At 45.6% G+C, this 24,065-nt stretch overlaps 1 protein-coding gene across 1 annotated transcript; it reads left to right on the forward strand.

Moving 5' to 3' along the window:
* The first annotated feature begins 3,608 nt into the window (after positions 1 to 3,608).
* Positions 3,609 to 19,670, forward strand: FRMD7 (FERM domain containing 7). Its single transcript, XM_075260462.1, has 12 exons — positions 3,609 to 3,700; positions 11,547 to 11,651; positions 13,064 to 13,106; positions 13,410 to 13,488; positions 13,874 to 13,971; positions 14,306 to 14,420; positions 15,609 to 15,756; positions 16,688 to 16,783; positions 17,234 to 17,397; positions 17,523 to 17,591; positions 17,672 to 17,747; positions 18,569 to 19,670. The coding sequence occupies exons 1-12, from the start codon at positions 3,644 to 3,646 to the stop codon at positions 19,661 to 19,663; spliced, it is 2,145 nt and encodes a 714-aa protein (XP_075116563.1). The 5' UTR covers positions 3,609 to 3,643; the 3' UTR covers positions 19,664 to 19,670.
* Positions 19,671 to 24,065: the final 4,395 nt, after the last annotated feature.

Below are 24,065 nucleotides of genomic sequence, written 5' to 3' on the forward strand. Positions count from 1 at the left end.
CAATGACCAAGTCACAAGTGGGAAAATGCAGAGACTGGGTTGACGTCTTAGGTTCTGGTGACAAACTCCCTGTCACACAGTTAGATTCCTGGGAGAGTGTTAATGTGCACGGTCATGAATCTGTTCTGCAAGCATCAAATTTTCATACCCTAAAAGATAATTCGCAGTGGAATATTGTGGATCATATCCTCGTGACGTTCCATGTGGTTTAGTCACCGCTGAGGTCAGTCCTTGGCTGCAATGGTGACCTGAGCACAAATGGAACCTCATCCAGGGCTTTAGCACAAATGGAACCTCATCCAGGATTCTACGAGTGGATACAATTGCCTGGAGCTTCTTACTACCTTATACACTGTCATATCAGCCCTTCTTATTTTACTACGGTCGGGTCAGTTCCAAATTTCCATTAACCCCCCACTCACCTCTACCCTGGTATTTTTCTGTTTTTGAGTAGGAACAGACCCTTTGGCCAACAACCCTCATGGTGCTTGAAGGAGGTGCCTTTACTTTCTCTACAAGCACAGTAAGACTTACATTTCGATTCACATTGAGTCTGCACTTTAATACCAGACTTGGCCAAAATATTTTAAGAAAGGTGTAAAAAGTTTCTTGTCATTCTGACCTCAATGATGCCGTTATATGGAAGCATTCTGAACACTGATCCTTGTATCTGTAAAAAAAAAACAGTTTTTTTTTTTGTGATTTTTAATTTTCTTAGGAGGTTTTATTTTAATTTCTGAGAATATTCATGGTTGAAGAATTCAAAAATACTCCAGTAAGGTTGTGTGTTTTGGGTTTTTTGTTTTTTTTGTTTCCTATTACATTCAGGAGATAACGGTTTATTCAGCACATTGGATGGGAGATTGGGACCAAATCTTCAAGCTTCCCGATCAGCCTGCATGTTAACGTTGCGATGACAGACTGAATTTTTATTTTTATTTTTTTTCCTGCAGCAGATGTACTGTCTGAACTGTGACGCTGCATTACAGAGTAAAACTACTTGACTAAGGCTCAAACATGGACATTGTCTTGTATCTTTTTCGATCAGGTAGTCGGTGTAATGCAAATGAAGATATCTGAAACCTTTAGACAGGTCTGGAAAATCTGAGGGATACTTGGTTTTGGCATTTTGTAAAGCAACCCAACCATTCACCCGTTTGTAAATTTATTTTTTTTATATATATGAAATAAATATGTATTAATGACAGCGAGTGTTTTTGTCTTCCATTGTGTATCTGAAATCTGGGCTCCGTCATTTTTCTTTAGAATTTTCTTATTCTTTTATTTGGGTTTGTGATATTTACTTTTTAAAAATATATATTAAAAAAAATTATATATATGGTATTTACCCAGTCAGGCATAGTTATCATTAGTGTCAGGGTGGCTGCTGTTCTAGTCCTTCAGACAACGGACATAGGGACCACTAGGATAGAAGATACCGATGGAACTTGCGCAACTGGACTTGCACCGTATGCAACATGCCACGCTTGCATTGCACATGCTGGAGCAGCAAAATCTGGTGAATTACTTGCAGCAAACCATAGACACAATATGTTGTATGAAATGCCCTATTAGAGGATCATCACCTTTTAAAGCCCTTTGAGGAGGCCACCAAATTTCTCAGCAGGGACCACTGCACCATCATTGATGTTTATTCCTTTAATATATATTGTACAGTAAACACTCTTGCAATGAGAGATGGAAGACAAAGGACAGCTTCCACCACTTGGTCACCAGTACTAATGTGGGGTGGTGGAAGAGGAACTGAGGAACTGGGTTGGTAGATGATGAGTCTCCTAGACAGGGGTAGAAGAGATGTTTTCCTTTGGTTGCAGAGGGGGGCCTTGATATTTCAGTCCGGAGATGAGGATGCATGCATTGTTACATAGTGACAAGTGTAGCACTGACATGGAGCAGAGTGATGAGCACTGGATCTCGGTGCAATTAGACCCTTGCTATAAAGCCACTGTCGGTGCCAGCTGTATGTCTGCCCAGAAGGCCCGCTCCCGGTCTCATTGCTCCACCACCTCTGCAAGCAGAAGGGAAATCAGCAGCAACAGCTGCCAGGACAGTGTCTGGAACACAGTGAACCAGAAATTGTTATACTTCACTGCACCAACAGCAGGTAACTGACACCCACTGGCTTCACATCTGAATACAGTCATATTAGAGTGCACCTATATCCCAGCAGATCACTGTGACCCCCATGGAGTTCTAGGCCAATAGGTTGGAGCAGTGGTAGGATCTGACCCAGTTTTCCGTGGGAATTTTATATCTCAAGTGTAATAACCAAGAGGGTGTTCAGTGCTGACCAAACTTGCCAAAATGTCCGTATGGCACCCTAGGATGGACATGAAGCTGTATTTGACCTTTTACCCCCTGGGCATTCCTTCGTAAGGGGAACAATTCAAAATCGGAGCAATGTCAGGTCAAGAAAAATGGGGAAAAAAAAGTTCCAAAGAACGTTACCATTTGTAGAAGAAACTCTGACGAAGATTCTAGAGGTGTCCCGATTGCGCTAAAATTACAAAGCTGCCATGTCCTCTTTGGTCTAAGTGGGGTTATGGTGATTTCCCCTTTGACCACTTTTGGGAGTGCGAAGTATATATCAAAAGTCTGAAAAGTCGTGAGAATATCGATGGTGCACCTACCGTTGGATTGTCCTGGTGAGGCCCTTTACCTATCTGGAGAATCGGTTGAGCTGGGTCACGGTTTGAGTGTCCACCGCTTTGGTCATTTGTACTACTGTGGTCCTCTTATCAGATCTTCACATATTTGGCCAGGACATATTTGCACTGATGACTGCTGTTTACGGATCTTATTATGGATCATGAAGAGATCCTGTCAAGTTGATCTTGCAGACCCGTGGCCAGAATGTTCTAGATCAGGAGGAGAAAAGCAGATTGATATATTATACAATATTTAATATTGCTTTTGAATTCCTGTGTAGGCTTGTTAGGAGTCCAGTGGGCGGTCTTATCGGTGATGGACATCCTTCCATGTATTAGTGCCCATTCTTACATAACTGTCTGCCCACTGGAAGTGAAGAAGACTCAGAATTCAATCTAAAAATGACACCAAATCTTTTAGAAAACTACATCGATGTCTTCATCCCCTGATTTATAACATGTTGCCTAAAGGTTCTTTTTAATGGGCCCCATAACCGTTGCCATGTCTGCTACCATGCTACTTACACCCATGACCCTCTGTTCTCTCCTCATGTCAGGTAGTATATATGTATATTAAAAGTTAGGAAACCCCAATACAATGGCCTGTCTATATGGGAACAGATTCTTTGTATCTGTTGATGTTGACTTGTTACTAAACCAGTTGTCAATCTGACCCAAAGCCCAATAAAACATCATGTCCTCATGGTAGCACACCAAATATCAGATCCATCAACAGCATCTTAATGGTGGTCTCCTGTCCCTGATTTTCCTTACAATTTATAGACTGCATAGATTGCCTCCAGTCCATTGACTCTAGTAATAGTTGTTGTTTGCCAATGCTTTTCTATATGCAGGATCCTAAATCCTCAGCGAGCTGCTTCAGTGGGAGCCGGAAGATAAGCCTGTGACATTACATATTCTTCCAACCAGCTGCACTTCTTGGAAGCAGGTCACACTCCGTCTTACAGCCAAGGATGCTGCACTTGAAAGTCCAATTCCTGGATGACTCTCAGAAGACCTTTGTCGTGGACGTAAGTACTTACCACCATGTCACCTATAGCAAATATTATAGGACATGCAATGGATAGTCTGTGATCTCATATATAGCTTATACATTATTGCGTATTATCCCAGACCTGAAGCCATGAACACAGCAGGGAACGATACGTCCTTCACTTTCTGCAAGAATTTATCCATTGCAAACCTCTTGTATCTATTAGCAAATTGGCATGAGAAATGTGACATTTCTGGGTCAGTTCACGTAACACCACCCTAAATCCAGGTATTACAAAGTGTTAAACAATCATTAGAGAAATTTAGATACATTTTGTAACTTATAGATTTAGATACAATATATTATTTATTGTATACATTTGGATACATTTCTGCAAGAAAATGTGGATATTCTACAAAATTCTACAACTACGCGGCTTTCGGCTGCTTCTTAGTATGCAGATGTAGCGGTGCTGAATTTGTCGTTAACTCTTTACGCTTGTATTGCTCATATGTAATGTTACAAGAGATATTATAATGCAGCGGGGCGTGATGATATTGCAAGAACAACCACAGCAAAACTTGATGTTGATATATTAAGGATATTATAAGGGATGTAATGATCATTTGTCACAACTCATTGAGATACAGTGGTTTTTTTTGTTTTTTTTTACCTAGGAATGCAAGTAAATCTCCTATATCATGCCCATATTCAGCTCCCATACATCCCTATTACCTAGGAATAATCTGATATGCATTGGCATTGGTAGATTAATAGAAATCTTGCTATAATATATATATACACACATATGCACATACACACATACACCTATTTCTATATGATGCAGACCTATATTCCGTTGCATTGAACTCAAGCCATTGGTGGAGTATGTTATTGTAGTTAATGGGTCCATTAGGGCTTTTGCATTTGGGTTATTCTTCCACAGCATGAACACATCTGACCCTTCACTTGCAGGCATTTGATGCATTTGGTGAAGGACACTGAACAGCATGAATGAAGCCTATAAGTTCAGGGGAGATAAAAGGGAGAATTGCTCAAGGCAACATCAGCGGTGAACACAGGATTTTCTCCTGGGGAGTCCACCTGGACATTCACTGATTTGTGATACAAATGTGCAGCAAACACGCAGGGTCTGGTGCATGAAGACTGCGCTAAGGGGTTAACGGATGACGTCAGACGTCTTATATTAGACTCAAGATTTAGAAATCTGTCTCATGTAGGATAAGTAGCAAATCCAGTTTCTAGAAATGCAGATGAGCTTCTGCGCTGTTCACGCAAGTCCTATAGGGTTGTTCTTGAGCAGGTATAAAGCGGCATCTGCACCCCATATTATCCAGTATCTGCGCCCCATATTATCCAGTATCTGCGCCCCATATTATCCAGTATCTGCACCCCATATTATCCAGTATCTGCGCCCCATATTATCCAGCATCTGCGCCCCATATTATCCAGCATCTGCGCCCCATATTATCCAGCATCTGCGCCCCATATTATCCAGTATCTGCGCCCCATATTATCCAGTATCTGCACCCCATATTATCCAGTATCTGCGCCCCATATTATCCAGCATCTGCGCCCCATATTATCCAGCATCTGCGCCCCATATTATCCAGCATCTGCACCCCATATTATCCAGTATCTGCGCCCCATATTATCCAGCATCTGCGCCCCATATTATCCAGCATCTGCGCCCCATATTATCCAGCATCTGCGCCCCATATTATCCAGTATCTGCGCCCCATATTATCCAGTATCTGCGCCCCATATTATCCAGTATCTGCGCCCCATATTATCCAGTATCTGCGCCCCATATTATCCAGTATCTGCGCCCCATATTATCCAGTATCTGCGCCCCATATTATCCAGTATCTGCGCCCCATATTATCCAGCATCTGCGCCCCATATTATCCAGCATCTGCGCCCCATATTATCCAGCATCTGCGCCCCATATTATCCAGCATCTGCGCCCCATATTATCCAGTATCTGCGCCCCATATTATCCAGTATCTGCGCCCCATATTATCCAGTATCTGCGCCCCATATTATCCAGTATCTGCGCCCCATATTATCCAGTATCTGCGCCCCATATTATCCAGTATCTGTACCCCATATTATCCAGTATCTGTACCCTATATGGAATGGAAACCTATCTGGGAAAAATTGATCCTCGTGCATCATAAAAAACCTAATGAGATCTGCCATGGTGGATCCAATAAAAATGGAATTGGGTTATAAGATGGAGGAGAGAAGCTGAGCCCCTGCACACAGTATTATGTCCCCCATAGTGGCTCCTGCATACAGTATTATGTCCCTCAGTGGCCCCTGCACACAGTATTATGTCCCATAGTGGCCCCTGCACACAGTATTATGTCCCATAGTGGCCCCTGCACACAGTATTATGCCCCATAGTAGCCCCTGCACACAGTATTATGCCCCATAGTGGCCCCTGCGCACAGTATTATGCCCCATAGTGGCCCCTGCACACAGTATTATGTCCCATAGTGGCCCCTGCACACAGTATTATGCCCCATAGTAGCCCCTGCACACAGTATTATGCCCCATAGTGGCCCCTGCACACAGTATTATCCCCCATAGTGGCCCCTGCACACAGTATTATGCCCCATAGTGGCCCCTGCACACAGTATTATACCCCATAGTGGCCCCTGCACACAGTATTATCCCCCATAGTGGCCCCTGAACACAGTATTATGTCCCCATAGTAGCCCCTGCACACAGTATTATGCCCCATAGTGGCCCCTGCGCACAGTATTATGCCCCATAGTGGCCCCTGCGCACAGTATTATGTCCCATAGTGGCCCCTGCGCACAGTATTATGCCCCATAGTGGCCCCTGCACACAGTATTATGCCCCATAGTGGCCCCTGCGCACAGTATTATGCCCCATAGTGGCCCCTGCGCACAGTATTATGTCCCATAGTGGCCCCTGCACACAGTATTATGTCCCATAGTGGCCCCTGCACACAGTATTATACCCCATAGTGGCCCCTGCACACAGTATTATACCCCATAGTGGCCCCTGCACACAGTATTATCCCCCATAGTGGCCCCTGCACACAGTATTATGTCCCCATAGTAGCCCCTGCACACAGTATTATGCCCCATAGTGGCCCCTGCGCACAGTATTATGCCCCATAGTGGCCCCTGCGCACAGTATTATGCCCCATAGTGGCCCCTGCACACAGTATTATGCCCCATAGTGGCCCCTGCGCACAGTATTATGCCCCATAGTGGCCCCTGCACACAGTATTATGCCCCATAGTGGCCCCTGCGCACAGTATTATGCCCCATAGTGGCCCCTGCACACAGTATTATGTCCCATAGTGGCCCCTGCACACAGTATTATGTCCCATAGTGGCCCCTGCACACAGTATTATACCCCATAGTGGCCCCTGCACACAGTATTATGCCCCATAGTGGCCCCTGCACACAGTATTATGTCCCATAGTGGCCCCTGCACACAGTATTATCCCCCATAGTGACCCCTGCACACAGTATTATGTCCCATAGTGGCCCCTGCACACAGTATTATACCCCATACTGGCCCCTGTACACAGTATTATGCCCCATAGTGGCCCCTGCACACAGTATTATGTCCCATAGTGACCCCTGCACACAGTATTATCCCCCATAGTGGCTCCTGCACTCAGTATTATGCCCCATAGTGGCCCCTGCACACAGTATTATGTCCCATAGTGGCCCCTGCACACAGTATTATGTCCCATAGTGGCCCCTGCACACAGTATTATCCCCCATAGTGGCCCCTGCACACAGTATTATGCCCCATAGTGGCCCATGCACACAGTATTATCCCCCATAGTGGCCCCTGCACACAGTATTATGTCCCATAGTGGTCCCTGCACACAGTATTATGTCCCATAGTGGTCCCTGCACACAGTATTATGTCCCATAGTGGCCCCTGCACACAGTATTATGTCCCATAGTGACCCCTGCACACAGTATTATGTCCCATAGTGGCCCCTGCACACAGTATTATCCCCCATAGTGGCCCCTGCACACAGTATTATGCCCCATAGTGGCCCATGCACACAGTATTATCCCCCATAGTGGCCCCTGCACACAGTATTATGTCCCATAGTGGCCCCTGCACACAGTATTATGCCCCATAGTGGCCCCTGCACACAGTATTATGTCCCATAGTGACCCCTGCACACAGTATTATGCCCCATAGTGGCCCCTGCACACAGTATTATGTCCCATAGTGACCCCTGCACACAGTATTATGTCCCATAGTGGCCCCTGCACACAGTATTATGTCCCATAGTGGCCCCTGCACACAGTATTATGCCCCATAGTGGCCCCTGCACACAGTATTATGTCCCATAGTGACCCCTGCACACAGTATTATGCCCCATAGTGGCCCCTGCACACAGTATTATGTCCCATAGTGACCCCTGCACACAGTATTATGTCCCATAGTGGCCCCTGCACACAGTATTATGTCCCATAGTGGCCCCTGCACACAGTATTATGTCCCATAGTGACCCCTCCACACAGTATTATGTCCCATAGTGGCCCCTGCACACAGTATTATGCCCCACTGCAATCCGTCACTATACAGTGTATACAACTTATTTTACGAAGCAGGAAACGCTCCTTTAAGAAAAGCAATACTAAAATCATAAAAAGATGGACGAGCCAAACAAGTCGCCTTTAGCCTCTGAGTATTTTTTTTTGCAGATCTTGGTTGGCAATGTCTTCTCTTTGCCCAGATACCAGCAGAACGCAGCGAATGAAATGCTAAATTGGAGAGGGTTTTAATTGTTTTAATTACACGAGACCTTCTTAAGAAAGACAGGAACTCGCATGACTGTGCGCGGCAAGCTACCATTACCCTGTCACTGGAGAAGCCGCTCGCACAAAGCCTAGTAATTTTATCCAACAGCTCTTGATTTTTGGAAACTTGTTATGCTCATTATACCAACAAACAGCTCGGCTCTTCACCCCGATGTATCTCGCCCGTCCTAGGAGACAATGGAATTCAAGTTTTCATTCATCACATGCTAATTCCAGAATCCCGTCACATTAGCATTATACCGGCTCCATTGCTTTATCTCTCTATTATTTGACAATTGATCCGACTTCTGCATTTAATAGCAATTCTGAAACTGAGAATAGTTGTTGGGTGGGTATATAAAAGCAGATTTGTAAGACCCTCCGAGGTGTCCCGTTTTATAAGTCATCTTATACATATGATGTGATAGCCAAGTCTTGGGATGTGTGACTTGCACCCCTAACCAGGCAAAGAGGTGGGGACTGTTGTCCTGGCTTCTATGGTAACCACCCCCCAAACCACCCAGATGCCGTGGTCGCTATTGAGTATTTTCTGACTCCGGTCGCTAATCCCAGGTCTCGGCTGTATTACACAGCTGCTGTATCTGTGGCATGAATGCAGCAACGTATTACATTGCACTGAGCATTACCTAGAAGATCACCGTGATGTCATAGTTTGCTGATGAGAGGGAATGGATTAACTATACTGTTCTAGAAACCAATGATGTAACTAGAAATGGCAGGACCCCATGGCGAATTTTTCACATAGGTGTTCCCCCCCGAGGACCCCAAATGACCAACTGCCCCTCCCCATGCATTCCTGCACACACTATTCTGCTCCATAGTGGCCCCTGCACACAGTATTATCCCCCATAGTGGCCCCTGCACACAGTATTATCCCCCATAGTGGCCCCTGCACACAGTATTATCCCCCATAGTGACTCCTGCACACAGTATTATACCCCATAGTGGCCCCTGCACACAGTATTATGTCCCATACTGGCCCCTGCACACAGTATTATGCCCCATAGTGGCCCCTGCACACAGTATTATCCCCCATAGTGACTCCTGCACACAGTATTATGCCCCATAGTGGCCCCTGCACACAGTATTATGCCCCATAGTGGCCCCTGCACACAGTATTATGCCCCATAGTGGCCCCTGCACACAGTATTATGTCCCATAGTGGCCCCTGCACACAGTATTATCCCCCATAGTGGCCCCTGCACACAGTATTATACCCCATAGTGGCCCCTGCACACAGTATTATCCCCCATAGTGGCCCCTGCACACAGTATTATCCCCCATAGTGGCCCATGCACACAGTATTATGTCCCATAGTGGCCCCTGCACACAGTATTATGTCCCATAGTGGCCCCTGCACACAGTATTATCCCCCATAGTGGCCCCTGCACACAGTATTATGTCCCATAGTGGCCCCTGCACACAGTATTATCCCCCATAGTGGCCCCTGTACACAGTATTATGTCCCATAGTGGCCCCTGCACACAGTATTATACCCCATAATGGCCCCTGCACACAGTATTATGTCCCATAGTGGCCCCTACACACAGTATTATCCCCCATAGTGGCCCCTGCACACAGTATTATGTCCCATAGTGGCCCCTGCACACAGTATTATGTCCCATAGTGGCCCCTGCACACAGTATTATGTCCCATAGTGGACCCTGCACACAGTATTATGTCCCATAGTGGCCCCTGCACACAGTATTATACCCCATAGTGGCCCCTGTACACAGTATTATGCCCCATAGTGGCCCCTGCACACAGTATTATCCCCCATAGTGGCCCCTGCACACAGTATTATGCCCCATAGTGGTCCCTGCACACAGTATTATCCCCCATAGTGACCCCTGCACACAGTATTATGCCCCATAGTGGCCCCTGCACACAGTATTATGTCCCATAGTGGCCCCTGCACACGGTATTATGTCCCATAGTGGCCCTTGCACACACAGTATTATGCCCCATAGTGGCCCCTGCACACAGTATTATGCCCCATAGTGGCCCATGCACACAGTATTATGTCCCATAGTGGCCCCTGCACACAGTATTATGCCCCATAGTGGCCCCTGCACACGGTATTATGTCCCATAGTGGCCCCTGCACACACAGTATTATGCCCCATAGTGGCCCCTGCACACAGTATTATGTCCCATAGTGGCCCCTGCACACAGTATTATCCCCCATAGTGGCCCCTGCACACAGTATTATGTCCCATAGTGGCCCCTGCACACAGTATTATCCCCCATAGTGGCCCCTGCACACAGTATTATGTCCCATAGTGGCCCCTGCACACGGTATTATGTCCCATAGTGGCCCCTGCACACACAGTATTATGCCCCATAGTGGCCCCTGCACACAGTATTATGCCCCATAGTGGCCCCTGCACACAGAATTATCCCCCATAGTGGCCCCTGCACACAGTATTATACCCCATAGTGGCCCCTGCACACAGTATTATCCCCCATAGTGGCCCCTGCACACAGTATTATCCCCCATAGTGGCCCCTGCACACAGTATTATGTCCCATAGTGGCCCCTGCACACAGTATTATCCCCCATAGTGGCCCCTGCACACAGTATTATGTCCCATAGTGGCCCCTGCACACAGTATTATGTCCCATAGTGGCTCCTGCACACAGTATTATGTCCCATAGTGGCATAATGCAAGTATGCTCTCACAGGTCCAACTTATGATAGGATGTCCATTATGGTGGTGAGTTTTGCTACCTGAGGGCCAATGTCCCACCTCCTCATTTCTAACCATTCGGTTCCTCTGTAGAGGGGAGTCCTGCTCACATTCTCACCACCCAACAGGGAATGTGATGGGGCTGGTCAGGACTTCACCTCCATTCTTCAAAGTGGTCTCGACTCTAATATTCCTCTAATGGGTGAGCAGTTTGTGTAATAGGATATTGGAGAATGCGCACGGACATGACAGACAGATGTTCCTCATGGGTTTCCGAACAAGTGTTGAGAAGTACCGTAAGTTGCAGGACATCTATCAATACGTTGTTTTATCCTTCAGCAAAAAGCTCCTGGGAAAGAATTGTTCAATATGAGCTGCAGTCATCTGAACCTGACCGAGAAGGAATACTTTGGGTTGGAATTCAAGAATAACACCGGCTACCAAGTAAGTCCCGGATCTTCTGTCTTTACTTATGGCGGGTTGCCTTTATATCCGACTAGCATCTGCCCGCGACTTCGTCTGCAGGTTGGTGTTGGCGCTGAGCCGCTTATATTTAGCCAATTGCTGTTATGGATGATCCGCCTGCTCCCGCGTCTCGGCTCTGCTACATCGCAGCATATGTGCAGCATACTCAGTTGTATGTACATCTCTGCATATGGAGAGCGTACTCAGCTATGCTACAGTGCTGCCTAAGCTCTGCTACGTCTGGCCATTTGGATTGTAGGGGTGTTCTTATGTCAGTGTCTGAGCAGCTTCTGTGTTGGAAACGGATGAACGGCTGTTGCAGAAATTTGCCACGGTTCGATCAGCCTGCTCCCGTGTCTTAGCTCTACTACATCGCTGCATATGCGTAGGATACCCAGCTGTATGTACATGTTTGCATATGGAGAACCTACAGAGGTGTGCTACAGCGCTGCCTAAACTCTGCTACATCGGGCAATTGTGATTACAGGGGTTTGGTTATGTGACTGAGCAGCTTCTGTGTTACAAAGGGCTGAACGGATGTTGCTAAAATGTGCCAAAGTTCTCCCCCCTCCCCCCTCAGAGGCAGAACAACACATTCCCTGTCGTACTCACTGAAACTCTACACCCGATATACTCCTCTTGCCCACACACAGCCTGCATGTTCTGTAGTCTCCTGATCTTCCATGAGACTCCATTTTCTTCAGCTTTCACACTGTCCAGCTTCATCCTATATAGCTCTGCCCACAAAATAGCGTTTAGCTCCGCCCACTGCCTAGCATGAGCCTATCTGAGAATGGCTCAAGGACCTGTGATGACGTCATCACAGGTCCTTTAGTGTTGTGTGAACCTAAATTGCTTCACTGCGGTCGTGTAGTGACGTCCTTTACCGGGATAAAGAGTAGCCTATGTTTTAATCGGGGTTCCTATCTATGTATGCGGCAAATTTCATGCAAATCCGTTCAGCTGTTTTTGCGTGATTGAGGAACAAACATCCAAAATATGGACTGTACGATAAGAAAGGGATTTCTGTAGACACTACTTTACCTAGTCTGACTTTATACCATCGATTAGTTACTTTGACCCAGAATTTGAATCTAAAATTTTTGATACAATTTGGAACATTTAAGCCACAACCCCACGAGTTCATCTCATTGCAACAACTCCTTCTTGGTACGTTTATTTTCATGGTCGATGTGTGTTAAGCCTGTTTGGTGCCGTCCCTCTGTTACACCTCCTGCAAATTTATAAATGAACTGACCCCTGTGTTCCCCAAAAAAAGCGTCTCCACACATTATGATACCGCTAGGACTGATATTACATTGTACTCTATTTAATGTTAGACGTCAGAAGATGAAATTATATTAATTTTTATTACATTTTGTCCTTACAAGGTTTGGCTGGGACTTCTAAAACCAATAAGCAAGCAGGTGAAAAGTAAGTCCGAAGACGGATCTCCACAAATCTGTTCACGCTGTTATACAATTGCTTATGTCATATAAAGCTATGTTTTATATCACATCTGGATCTGGTGCTGTTAAAGGGGATGTCCAGTCTCTTAAAAATAAATTAAAAAAAAAAAAAATTGCTAAGAAATAATGAAAAAAAATTCACTAAAAAAATTACCTTATTGTATGGGTGTCCGACCACCACCTATCCAAATGTGGCATCCAATGTAGTCTTTACTGCTGGCTATAATGGAGAGGCACGTATGGATTTGTCATTTTGTTCTTTTTTAAGACCCTAAAGAGACGATATTCAGATTCCTGGTGAAATTCTTCCCAGTGGACCCCGGGCAGCTGCGGGGAGAATTGACAAGGTAATAATTCTACTGTCCGTGGACTCCGGCCATTATACCTACTGTAGATATACGGAATATATGACATATTAGATGCTCGGTTCAGCTCATGTTAAAGGAGACCCCCAGAGATCCTGGCAGCATCCATTGAAATCAATAGACTTTACCTAATGTATAGGGGGTGGGTCTTGCAGAGTAACAGGTTCTGTATATGGAGATGAATTGGGAACCCCGTCTAATTCTAGAATGGGGTATTTTTGGAATCAATCCTGGCTTGTAATAACTCTACCCAAAAGGGGTCCCCAGTTACAAGTGGTCCCAGGGTGGGTATTTTACTAACTTAAATATTGGCTTGCACCCCATTCCGATATTACATCTATGTCTACTAATGTTGGTCAATTTGCAGGTATCTGTTCGCTCTACAAATTAAAAAGGATTTGGCTTCCGGGAGATTACCTTGTAACGATAATAGCGGAGCCTTGATGACTTCTTATGTACTTCAGGGTAAGTAAAATACTGTCTCGCTGAGACGGCCGGGTGATGTACCTGCGAGAATTTGCATGCTAAATTATATTTGTCCCTCGTAGTAAGTATTATCACCTCGGGATATTATTATTGGGGTCACATAGGTTACAAAGCATGTAAGACGGGACAATACTCGCCAAGGCAAAGCTTCGATAGCAAATTTATGTTCTGCATTATTCTGCATTGACTAATCTGCATTTCATCTTGTGTTGGGCCGCTGTAGCCCTATAAACTGATAGACGTGAATCGGACAGTTACCTATAGGAGCCATTGAGTGATGGGTAAAAAGATCGAGTATTTTATTTCGTTGCAGCCGAGTTGGGCGATTACGAGGAAGAGACGGCCAGAAAACACCTGGAACAGAATCAATACCTGCCAAATCAGGAATATCTGGACAACAAGATCCTCAAGTATTACCAGCGCCATATGTAAGTAAATTCCCAGGGTATATGAGATAAAGGATTACTACTGGGCTAGGTCTTGTGGTCTGCAAACCATAATAGCAGCCGTCACTATTGTGTCTCCCAGTGGCGCAACTTAGGGCATACCTCCCAACTGTCCCGATTTCCGTGGGACATTCACGATTTCGGTGACGTGTCCCGCGGTCCCGGATGGAGGGAGGTATGTCCTGATTTCAACTCAGATCTGCGTCCAGGGGACGCAGATCTGAGTTGAACACATACGTGGCTAAAGCAAGGAGCTGACACAGGTCAGCTCCTTGCTTCACCGCTGCCACCGGCTACTGGCTTGTAGACGCAATGTGATGACGTCACAGCGCATCTACAACTGTGTCAGCGAGAGAGAGAGGCGCGCAGAGAGCGGTGAGGGAACGAAGGAGAAGGTAAGTGTAATGTGAAACTGGGGGCAGATGAAGGAGAGGACGGCATGACACTGGGGGCAGAGATGGAGGGACATGAATCTGGGGGCAGAGATGGAGGGGACATGAATCTGGGGGCAGAGATGGAGGGGACATGAAACTGGGGGCAGAGATGGAGGGGACATGAAACTGGGGGCAGAGATGGAGGGGACATAAAACTGGGGGCAGAGAAGGAGGGGACATGAATCTGGGAGCAGAGATGGAGGGGACAGAAATCTGGGGGCAGAGAAGGAGGGGACATGAATCTGGGGGACAAGAAACTGGAGGCAGAGATGGGGGGACAGGAAACTGAGGGCAGAGATGGGGGGGACATGAATCTGGGAGCAGAGATGGAGGGGACAGGAATCTGGGGGACAAGAAACTGGAGGCAGAGATGGGGGGACAGGAAACTGAGGGCAGAGATGGGGGGGGACATGAATCTGGGGGCAGAGATGGAGGGGGGACATGAAACTGGGGGCAGATGAAAGGTGTATATGAAACTGGGGGAGAGATAGAGGGGGGACATATAATTTACAGGTGACTGTAGGAGGATTATACTGTGTGCGGGCACATGAAAAATTAATGAGTGGGGGAGTCAACACAAAAGTGGGCGGGGCTAAATTTGCCGCAGCACGCAAGTTGGGAGGTATGATTTAGGGATGGGAATGGCAGAGCCCCATGGCGAACTTTTGACAAAGACCCCAACTGACTCCCCCCTTCCCAGAAGACCCTGACCAACAAATTGCTATTTGTATTACAGGGGGAAATCTCCGGCAGAATCAGACATGCAGCTACTCGACATCGCACGCAAGCTGGACATGTATGGAATCCGATCACATCAGGCCATCGATGGAGAGAACATGCAAATCAACCTGGCGGTGGCTCATATGGGGGTTCTGGTTTTACGGGTCAGTGGTTAAAAATAATGAAAATCACCTGTAAGTCCAATGTTCAGCAGTAATGACAAAGGACATCTCGCTGTTATGTCAAAGTTGTGTGTTGTTTTTAGATTTCCAAAAATTCCAGGCGAGCGCTGACCCATCTCTACAAGGCATTCCATAGTCTTCAGTAGATTCCCTGTTGTATTTGTGCTGTAAGCTGGTGCAAATGTTATCTCCAGGTGCAGAATGTTTTACCGTGTGCTGCCCTCTGTTGGAGAACCTGGAGAATAATGGGACAGATTTACTATTGCGGTTACAAGTCAGCCCTGATGAAAATGTGCCATTCACAAGCATTGCAGGATCTTTTTTTTTTTTTTTGGTGCGGACCTGGTGGGACACATAAGTACCCAAAGACTACAATCCTAGAGCACCAGGGGCTATTTTTTATGGGTTTATTTCTGTTATAGCAAGTATATGGCGATCAGTTACTACTGCCTTCCTGCTATATATCACAAGCATAAAACCATGCAGGCACTGATCCTGGGCATTAGTGCCAAGTCTCTGCTGTATGAAACAGCAGAGACCCGGTGGCCCGGTGGCTATGGCAGCCACTCAACTCTTGAGCGGCCGCCATATTTAAACACTTGACATCTGCCGTACTATTATGGCGGCTGTTGGGAAGGGGTTAAAGTACATGCAACATTCTTACAATATTATCAGAATCGCTTTCTATACTCTTGTTTCCAGTGTCAGACTAAGGTTCACCTGCATGGAAACTTTACCTGAGACCTGTATATGGATACACAGGCTGGCGCATAGGCTGTACACTAACAATCAATGAGTAGTGCCCTGTTGGGGTCATTCAGCTATGGGCCTGCCGATGTCTGTCGACTATGGATTATTATGATGGTGGATATTTTGTAGACTGAATATCTCATCCACTTTTTTTCTGTTACAGGGAAACACCAAGATCAATACCTTCAACTGGGCCACGATTAGGAAATTGAGTTTCAAAAGGAAAAATTTCCTTATCAAACTTCATCCACATATTGATGTGAGTTAAAAGGAATGTATTTGGGTGATTTATTAATGGCTTTACACCAGAACATTGGCTTTACGTATACTGATATTTTAGTACAAACCTCATCAATGGGAGATAGATAGAAAAGAACTGTGATTACCTGGAAAATGAGATGACTCTGCTCCTTCAGTCCCAGTCTATACAGTAAAGCTATAAAAAAAAAAATTATATAGGGTTTGGCTGCAAGAGATGTTTATTTTAGTTTGTCTGAAATCCAAAGGCTCTGACTGCTCCACTATCCCTCCCTCTTACTTTACACTGCAGCACAAACAGAAAGTTATTATATTCTACCACAACAAGAATGTAATTATTACCTACAATCCACAATAGAAAAGCAGGACAGTCCATTTCACTGCAGTCGTCTTTCGATCTGGGCTCACGTCCGTATTTTCATGTGTTATGATAGTTCAATGTCTTTTGCAGACCTTGTGCAAAGACACTTTAGAGTTCACCATGGTAAGTCGAGATGCCTGTAAAGCTTTCTGGAAGACTTGTGTAGAGTATCACGCCTTCTTTCGTCTGTCTGAAGAACCCAAACTGAAGGCAAAACCATTCCTCTGCAGCAAAGGCTCAAACTTCAGATACAGGTATGGAAATATTTAGTGCACCAGTGACTAGATTTGCAAAAACAGATGCGCTTATATATAGGTGTAGTATACAGAGCCAAAGACCAGGCTCGCTCTCATATATTTCCACTTACTGATGTTATTAGTGGAAGAACCCAAAAGCAGCTCCTGGATTCCTGGACGAAAGGAAAAGCAAAGAATCTTCCCTTTGAAAGGTGATGTGACATATCGAGTAACTTGTACATTGGGTCACTAGTCGCCCACTTTACAACATGATCTTCTATTGTCATTACAGAAAACACTTGCAAGCAAATCTCCATGAAAGACAATGTAGATCGTCCCCCGACCTCCTGACCGAAGTGGCAAAACAGGTAATATATGTAGCTATGGGGAATGCAGAGGTAGTGGGAGCGACCAAGCCCTGGAGCTTCAGGGGGTCCAAAGGCCTTTCTAAAAAAAAAAAAAAAAACCTAGGACACCAGACTACATTACACCAGACTGGCGCTTCATGCTCTTCCATGGGGCTGTTGGGACTGTAATCTACGGCATCGCCCCGCGACAAGGCCTATCAGCCCCATGGGACTAGAGATTCATTCACAAGGTGGCGAAGGGGGATTTTCTCCTGATTGCTGGGGGACCTGGTATTCGGACCCAAGGGATTAGGTGCCTATCCTGTGAGTAGAGGCTATGAATCCTTAAGGGCACAACCCCTTTAAGATACATCAAATTTTGGGGCAAAATATTTCCCTACAGTAAGCCAGGAGAGGTGGGATAAGGAAAAGTGACTAACAAATTTGGTACAGCTAAACCTATCCTAAATAGGGTTGTGCAATCGGGATCGGAAAAGATCGGAGATCGAGTAAATTTCATGATCGCAATTGGAATTTCGATCCCGGTCTTTTCCAGCAGGATCAAGGTTGGAGGTTATCTCAAGATCGGCTCAACCCTACTCATGTATATATCATTAATGGGGTTGAGCGTTCGGAAAAGATCGGATCCCGATTGGCAATCGAGCAAATTTCACAATCAGGATCAGCTGGAAAATGATCGGAAATCGGATTTTAAAATTGATCCTGAAATCTCAAGATCGGCTCAACCCTAATCCTAAAACATGAACCACTTTGATAAATTTGGTACAATTTTTAGACAATATGGTTAACTATGTCCCGTTGACTATCTATCTGTCCTTCAGCCCAACGACTTGTGCCTCGTCTACACCAGCAGACCGTGCTCTAGAAGCGTCAACAGTGTGAGTTGGGACCACCTTGGAGATAGGAACAGAAGGAACTCCGCCATTGAAGTCATTTTTACATCTGAGATGGAGCGCTCCAAACCCGAAGAGATGCAACAATCAAAAAGCAGTTCTTCATTCCCTGGGTGTAGCTACGGGGACATCGCCAGTGGGTTGTCTCAACGACGTTCACACCGGAGACCCTTGTCTTGTTATGAGGAAAGTAACCACTTTTCTGGGAATCGTAAAAGTTCTTCTGAGGGCAGCATGAGGGAGACGGTTCCTGCATCGCCAAGGACATATATCGATATGGGTGCTGGGTCTTCTTCAGCCAGACACAAGTACTACAAAGGCCCTCCGAACATATACTGTTACACCGATGGCATATCGCCAATACCAGCTCAAACATCGGCAGTGGTGGAGGAAATTATTCGACTTACAAGTCAGTCTAAGCTTTTCCCGGGACAATCAGCAGACAGAAGTCCAAGTGCAAGAAGGTTAAAGGAGTATCACCAACCCGTTTACCCTCGGACCAGTTGCAAAACTAGTTCGGGCATGGGATCCCAGGCCGATACTCCATTGCCAAGAGCGGAAGACAATGAAGACCTTTATCCTAAGAGATCTTGGAGTCATTCAGACATGAAATCAGAAGGTTTTCCCCATGGTACAGAATTTAGACCTCTTGGTCCTTATCCTATACTAACCCGAACATCTAGCGTCTCAAAAAACCCACTACCCCATCAGCTTACCCCACTACCACTTCCTCCTCCACCATTACCACCTCCTCCTCCTCCACCACCATCCACTTCAAAGAAAGGTCCACAAGTCACAGAACGATATGTATATAGTGGGACCGAATCAAGTGACTCTGAATCAGAGATCATAAACCCATACTACTATGCTGTATTTGGGAAAAACGTAAGACATCCCATGGCGAGAGTTAGATTATCCTCGGGTAGTCTACAACTAGAAGAAGAGGAGGAAGAGATCCCTTTAAATATCCGTCCATGGGAAAGCAGGAAACCCAAACATGAGTGGAAACACTTCCACACTTAAGGTGTATGTCCACCATCTTACTACTCACGTATACACTCACCGGCCACTTTATTAGGTACACCTGTCCAACTGCTCGTTAACACTTAATTTCTAATCAGCCAATCACATGGCGGCAACTCAGTGCATTTAGGCATGTAGACATGGTCAAGACAATCTCCTGCAGTTCAAACCGAGCATCAGTATGGGGAAGAAAGGTGATTTGAGTGCCTTTGAACGTGGCACGGTTGTTGGTGCCAGAAGGGCTGGTCTGAGTATTTCAGAAACTGCTGATCTACTGGGATTTTCACGCACAACCATCTCTAGGGTTTACAGAGAATGGTCCGAAAAAGAAAAAACATCCAGTGAGCGGCAGTTCTGTGGGGGGCGGAAATGCGTTGTTGATGCCAGAGGTCAGAGGAGAATGGCCAGACTGGTTCGAGCTGATAGAAAGGCAACAGTGACTCAAATAGCCACCCGTTACAACCAAGGTAGCCAGAAGAGCATCTCTGAATGCCGCACAGTACGTCCAACTTTGAGGCAGATGGGCTACAGCAGCAGAAGACCACACCGGGGGCCACTCCTTTCAGCTAAGAACAGGAAACTGAGGCTACAATTTGCACAAGCTCATCGAAATTGGACAATTGAAGATTGGAAAAACGTTGCCTGGTCTGATGAGTCTCGATTTCTGCTGCGACATTCGGATGGTAGGGTCAGAATTTGGCGTCAACAACATGAAAGCATGGATCCATCCTGCCTTGTATCGGTAACGGTTCAGGCTGGTGGTGGTGGTGTCATGGTGTGGGGAATATTTTCTTGGCACTCTTTGGGCCCCTTGGTACCAATTGAGCATCGTTGCAACGCCAAAGCCTACCTGAGTATTGTTGCTGACCATGTCCATCCCTTTATGACCACAATGTACCCAACATCTGATGGCTACTTTCAGCAGGATAATGCAATGCCATGTCATAAAGCTGGAATCATCTCAGACTGGTTTCTTGAACATGACAATGAGTTCACTGTACTCCAATGGCCTCCACAGTCACCAGATCTCAATCCAATAGAGGAGCATCTTTGGGATGTGGTGGAACGGAAGATTCGTATCATGGATGTGCAGCCGACAAATCTGCGACTGCAACTGTGTGATGCCATCATGTCAATATGGAGCAAAATCTCTGAGGAATGCTTCCAGCACCTTGTTGTATCTATGCCACAAAGAATTGAGGCAGTTCTGAAGGCAAAAGGGGGTCCAACCCGTTACTAGCATGGTGTACCTAATAAAGTGGCCGGTGAGTGTAGATATAATTATCTATAAAGTTGAGTAATTTGGTCAATAGGATGCTTTACTTATTTGTAATATAGTCTAGAGATGGATTACCAATTCTGCAAGTCTACGAGCCAGAGCTTATAGCATCTTAGATCGCCGTGACATCACTGGACTCAAGCTATCCATGGCGGTTCCCTTTGTAAATGAGTCCTGCAATGGTACAGTGGACATTTCCAACCGGCTACCTCATTCACTGGGGTACAAAACACTCCAGGTCTCGTGATCACTGGAGGTCCTTTGGATAGGGAGTAACTCAATTTCCTTAAGGCCCCGTCCTTGCGGTGGAATCCTGGCCAAATTTCTCAAACAGAAACGAGTCAGAAGACTGGGACTCCTAGCATTGTAGTAATCTGTGATGGTGGGAGTCGGGGGCCTGTACATGATTCCATTGTCCCATGCTGTACTATGGGGAGCCATAACCAGGAAGAAACCCCTAGCACCAAGGAGTCTGTGTCTCCTGACTGGCTGAGGACAGGAAAATCCAGTCTGTGCTATAGTCTGTGGATGAGGAGGTGGTGGATAAGAGGAGTAGATACCCACAAGTGGGACAGAATCATCCAATTTACAATGAATTCATAGACAATAAAGATGGAACGTTTCAGCCCGTCGGCCTTCATCAGACTAGAATGCAAATAACAGAATCCATAAAGTGTCACAAAACTAAAAGTACATATTGCAAGGTATCCATATTGGCTGGTAAGACCAGCAGTGTCATGGAGGCGCATTGCCCTATCTGTCCCCCACCACTGTACACCTATATCATCTTCCATCCCGCAGGTAACCCTCCAGGACCATTTGTTGGCTTGGACATGGATCAGTGCCTTCCCTGTCTTATATGGGGCTCCATCACCTCTTTACATGTTCTTGTTTTTATGTTTTATTATAAAACATTAAAATATAATCGCACAAAGTCAGCTGGTCCGTGAAGACTGTCATATATGAGCTCCATTTAAGGTGACGTCAGGCGGAGGATCTATACAGTACTATAGGTTTCTAAGATTCCACCATGAAAAGTCAATAATAAAATGGTGTTTTGTAAAACCTTGAATCTTATTTCCGCTCTTCAGACTTCGTAGTTATAGGACCTCCTTTATCAAAACTGGGAAACCTGAAGAAGGTCTTCAATGCCCACAGGAGCCAATCAGAGCTCAGCTTTCGTTCCAAAAACTGCTCTGACAAAATGAAAGTTGAGTTCTCATTGGTTACTATGATAAATGAAGCATCCATTCTGAGCTGATAGGTGTCGTGGTGTTCCTTGGTAGAAGCAGCACAGCTGGCTATGTTGAGTAATAGCACAGAGTCTACAACAGGACTGTAAACCCATGACAACACCCCTTCATCCGGGTATAATCAGGAGCAGGAGGTTGCAATGGAACTTCCTCTTTATTTTCCGCCATGTGAACTGACCCTTTAGGCTTTATTTAACACTTTCTGCAAGCACGCTGTTCTTCAAGTTCTGGCCTGTTGTGCATATCTATTACCATACACATATCTGTAACTATCTAAGCCAGTGAAGACATGGACATTGATAACTACACTAAATGGCCACTTTATTAGAGACCAACAATCTGGATGGAAACTAGACATGTGACCCCAGAGTAGCTTCAATGTAAATGAGCAGGTTTTCCAAGAATCCATTCCATTTAGTTAGTGGTGCCAATATTTAATAAAAAAAAATAAAAAAAAAAATAAAAAACCCCACCAACCTTTAAGTGTTTCTTCGTGGAATATGGCAAGAATAGCATGATCATAAAAACATCCGATCCAATAGTAAAATTCCATGCAACTTACAACCCATTGCAATACTGGAGCTCCATCTAATATGTCCTGATGCACCAGTCGTTCCTTGGACAAACAAATACCCAAGTTCAGGTGCCATGGTTGTCCAAGGGAAACAAAAAACCCCCCAAAAACTTGGATTACTGAACAGAGAATAAAATCCTCAGATGTCCAGATGGAATGATCAGTGTAGGAATATGAGCCAAGCAGCGAGAAGCAATGAATTGTACCTGTCCGGTGGAGCAGCAATGTTGTCAAGGGAAATGGTTTCGGACCTTCAAGTAGGACTTATATCCTCTGACATCTGTAGGGACACATTTTGACAGAAGGACGTAACTAAGCATGGTGGCATGACTTCATTGCAGCAGTTTCCACTATGGCAGGATGAAACACTTCCAGGAGGATGATGAGACTACAAAAGGTCTATAGGCATGGATTGGTCCTAGGAACAAGATGACGAGTTCTCCTTGCTTTCCTGGCCTTCACATGTCCTAGAGCCTTGATGGTGAACCTATGACATGGGTGCAAGAGGTGGCACTCAGAGCCCTCTCTTTGGGCACCCATCTGTGGAACAGATTATCTCTTCACTTCCTGGATATCTAGCACATTGGTGGGCAGGGTTTCACTTGCTCTATCTACTATGATCCACAGTATGATGCTGATGTGGAAACTGATGTAGCAGAGCTGGATTTGAGTCAGCTTGCATTACATACAGAGGTAACGGACTCCTTATCTCAGCCCTCATCAGCCAAATTCAATTAAACCCTCTGATAAGTGGAAAAGCTGAAAACAGATAGCACAGTAATCCCGGAGCTCTCACCTCCCCCTCCCCTATATGAGGAGCGCCGTTGCTTGTCAGCCCCTCTCTCCTTCCCTGAGAGCAGGCAGCTAGTCACTTGGGAAATGAGCAGGTAATCCCAAGGGCCAGTGTCAACAATTAAGTGAATAAATTAAGATAGCGGCCAAACAAAGCAGTTTTGATAAAGCAATGCATTTAGGAAAAGTCTTATATCCACATAAACTAGAAGTATAGATAGGATCCTTGTTATGGAACAGCCCCTTTAAGGTTAAATTGTCATGTTGGTACTTTGTGATAAATTAGTGAGTTTTGGGTTGCCGTTTGGGCACTGGGTCTCTAAAAGGTTCGCCATCATTGCCCTAAAGTCTAATCCTATATCGGGTATCTTCGAGATGTTGTAGAACAGGCTCTTCATACATAAGACAAACTTGTGAGTCCCGGTTCTGTTCGGGGGAGTCCGCATGGGGACCCCCCTTCCCGAACAGACTACCAAACACATTGGCAAGCGGTGTGCAGTGAAA

This window comes from Leptodactylus fuscus, chromosome 11 (assembly GCF_031893055.1).
Source record: "Leptodactylus fuscus isolate aLepFus1 chromosome 11, aLepFus1.hap2, whole genome shotgun sequence".
Classification (NCBI taxonomy): Eukaryota; Metazoa; Chordata; class Amphibia; order Anura; family Leptodactylidae; genus Leptodactylus; species Leptodactylus fuscus.

Bases quoted from the DNA above. Each gene is read 5' to 3' on its own strand.
- FRMD7 (XM_075260462.1), top strand. From the start codon at position 3,644: ATGCTGCACTTGAAAGTCCAATTCCTGGATGACTCTCAGAAGACCTTT. The intron at 16,784-17,233 runs GTGAGTTAAAAG...TGTCTTTTGCAG, and splicing joins AACTTCATCCACATATTGAT to ACCTTGTGCAAAGACACTTT. The intron at 17,748-18,568 runs GTAATATATGTA...TCTGTCCTTCAG, and splicing joins TGACCGAAGTGGCAAAACAG to CCCAACGACTTGTGCCTCGT.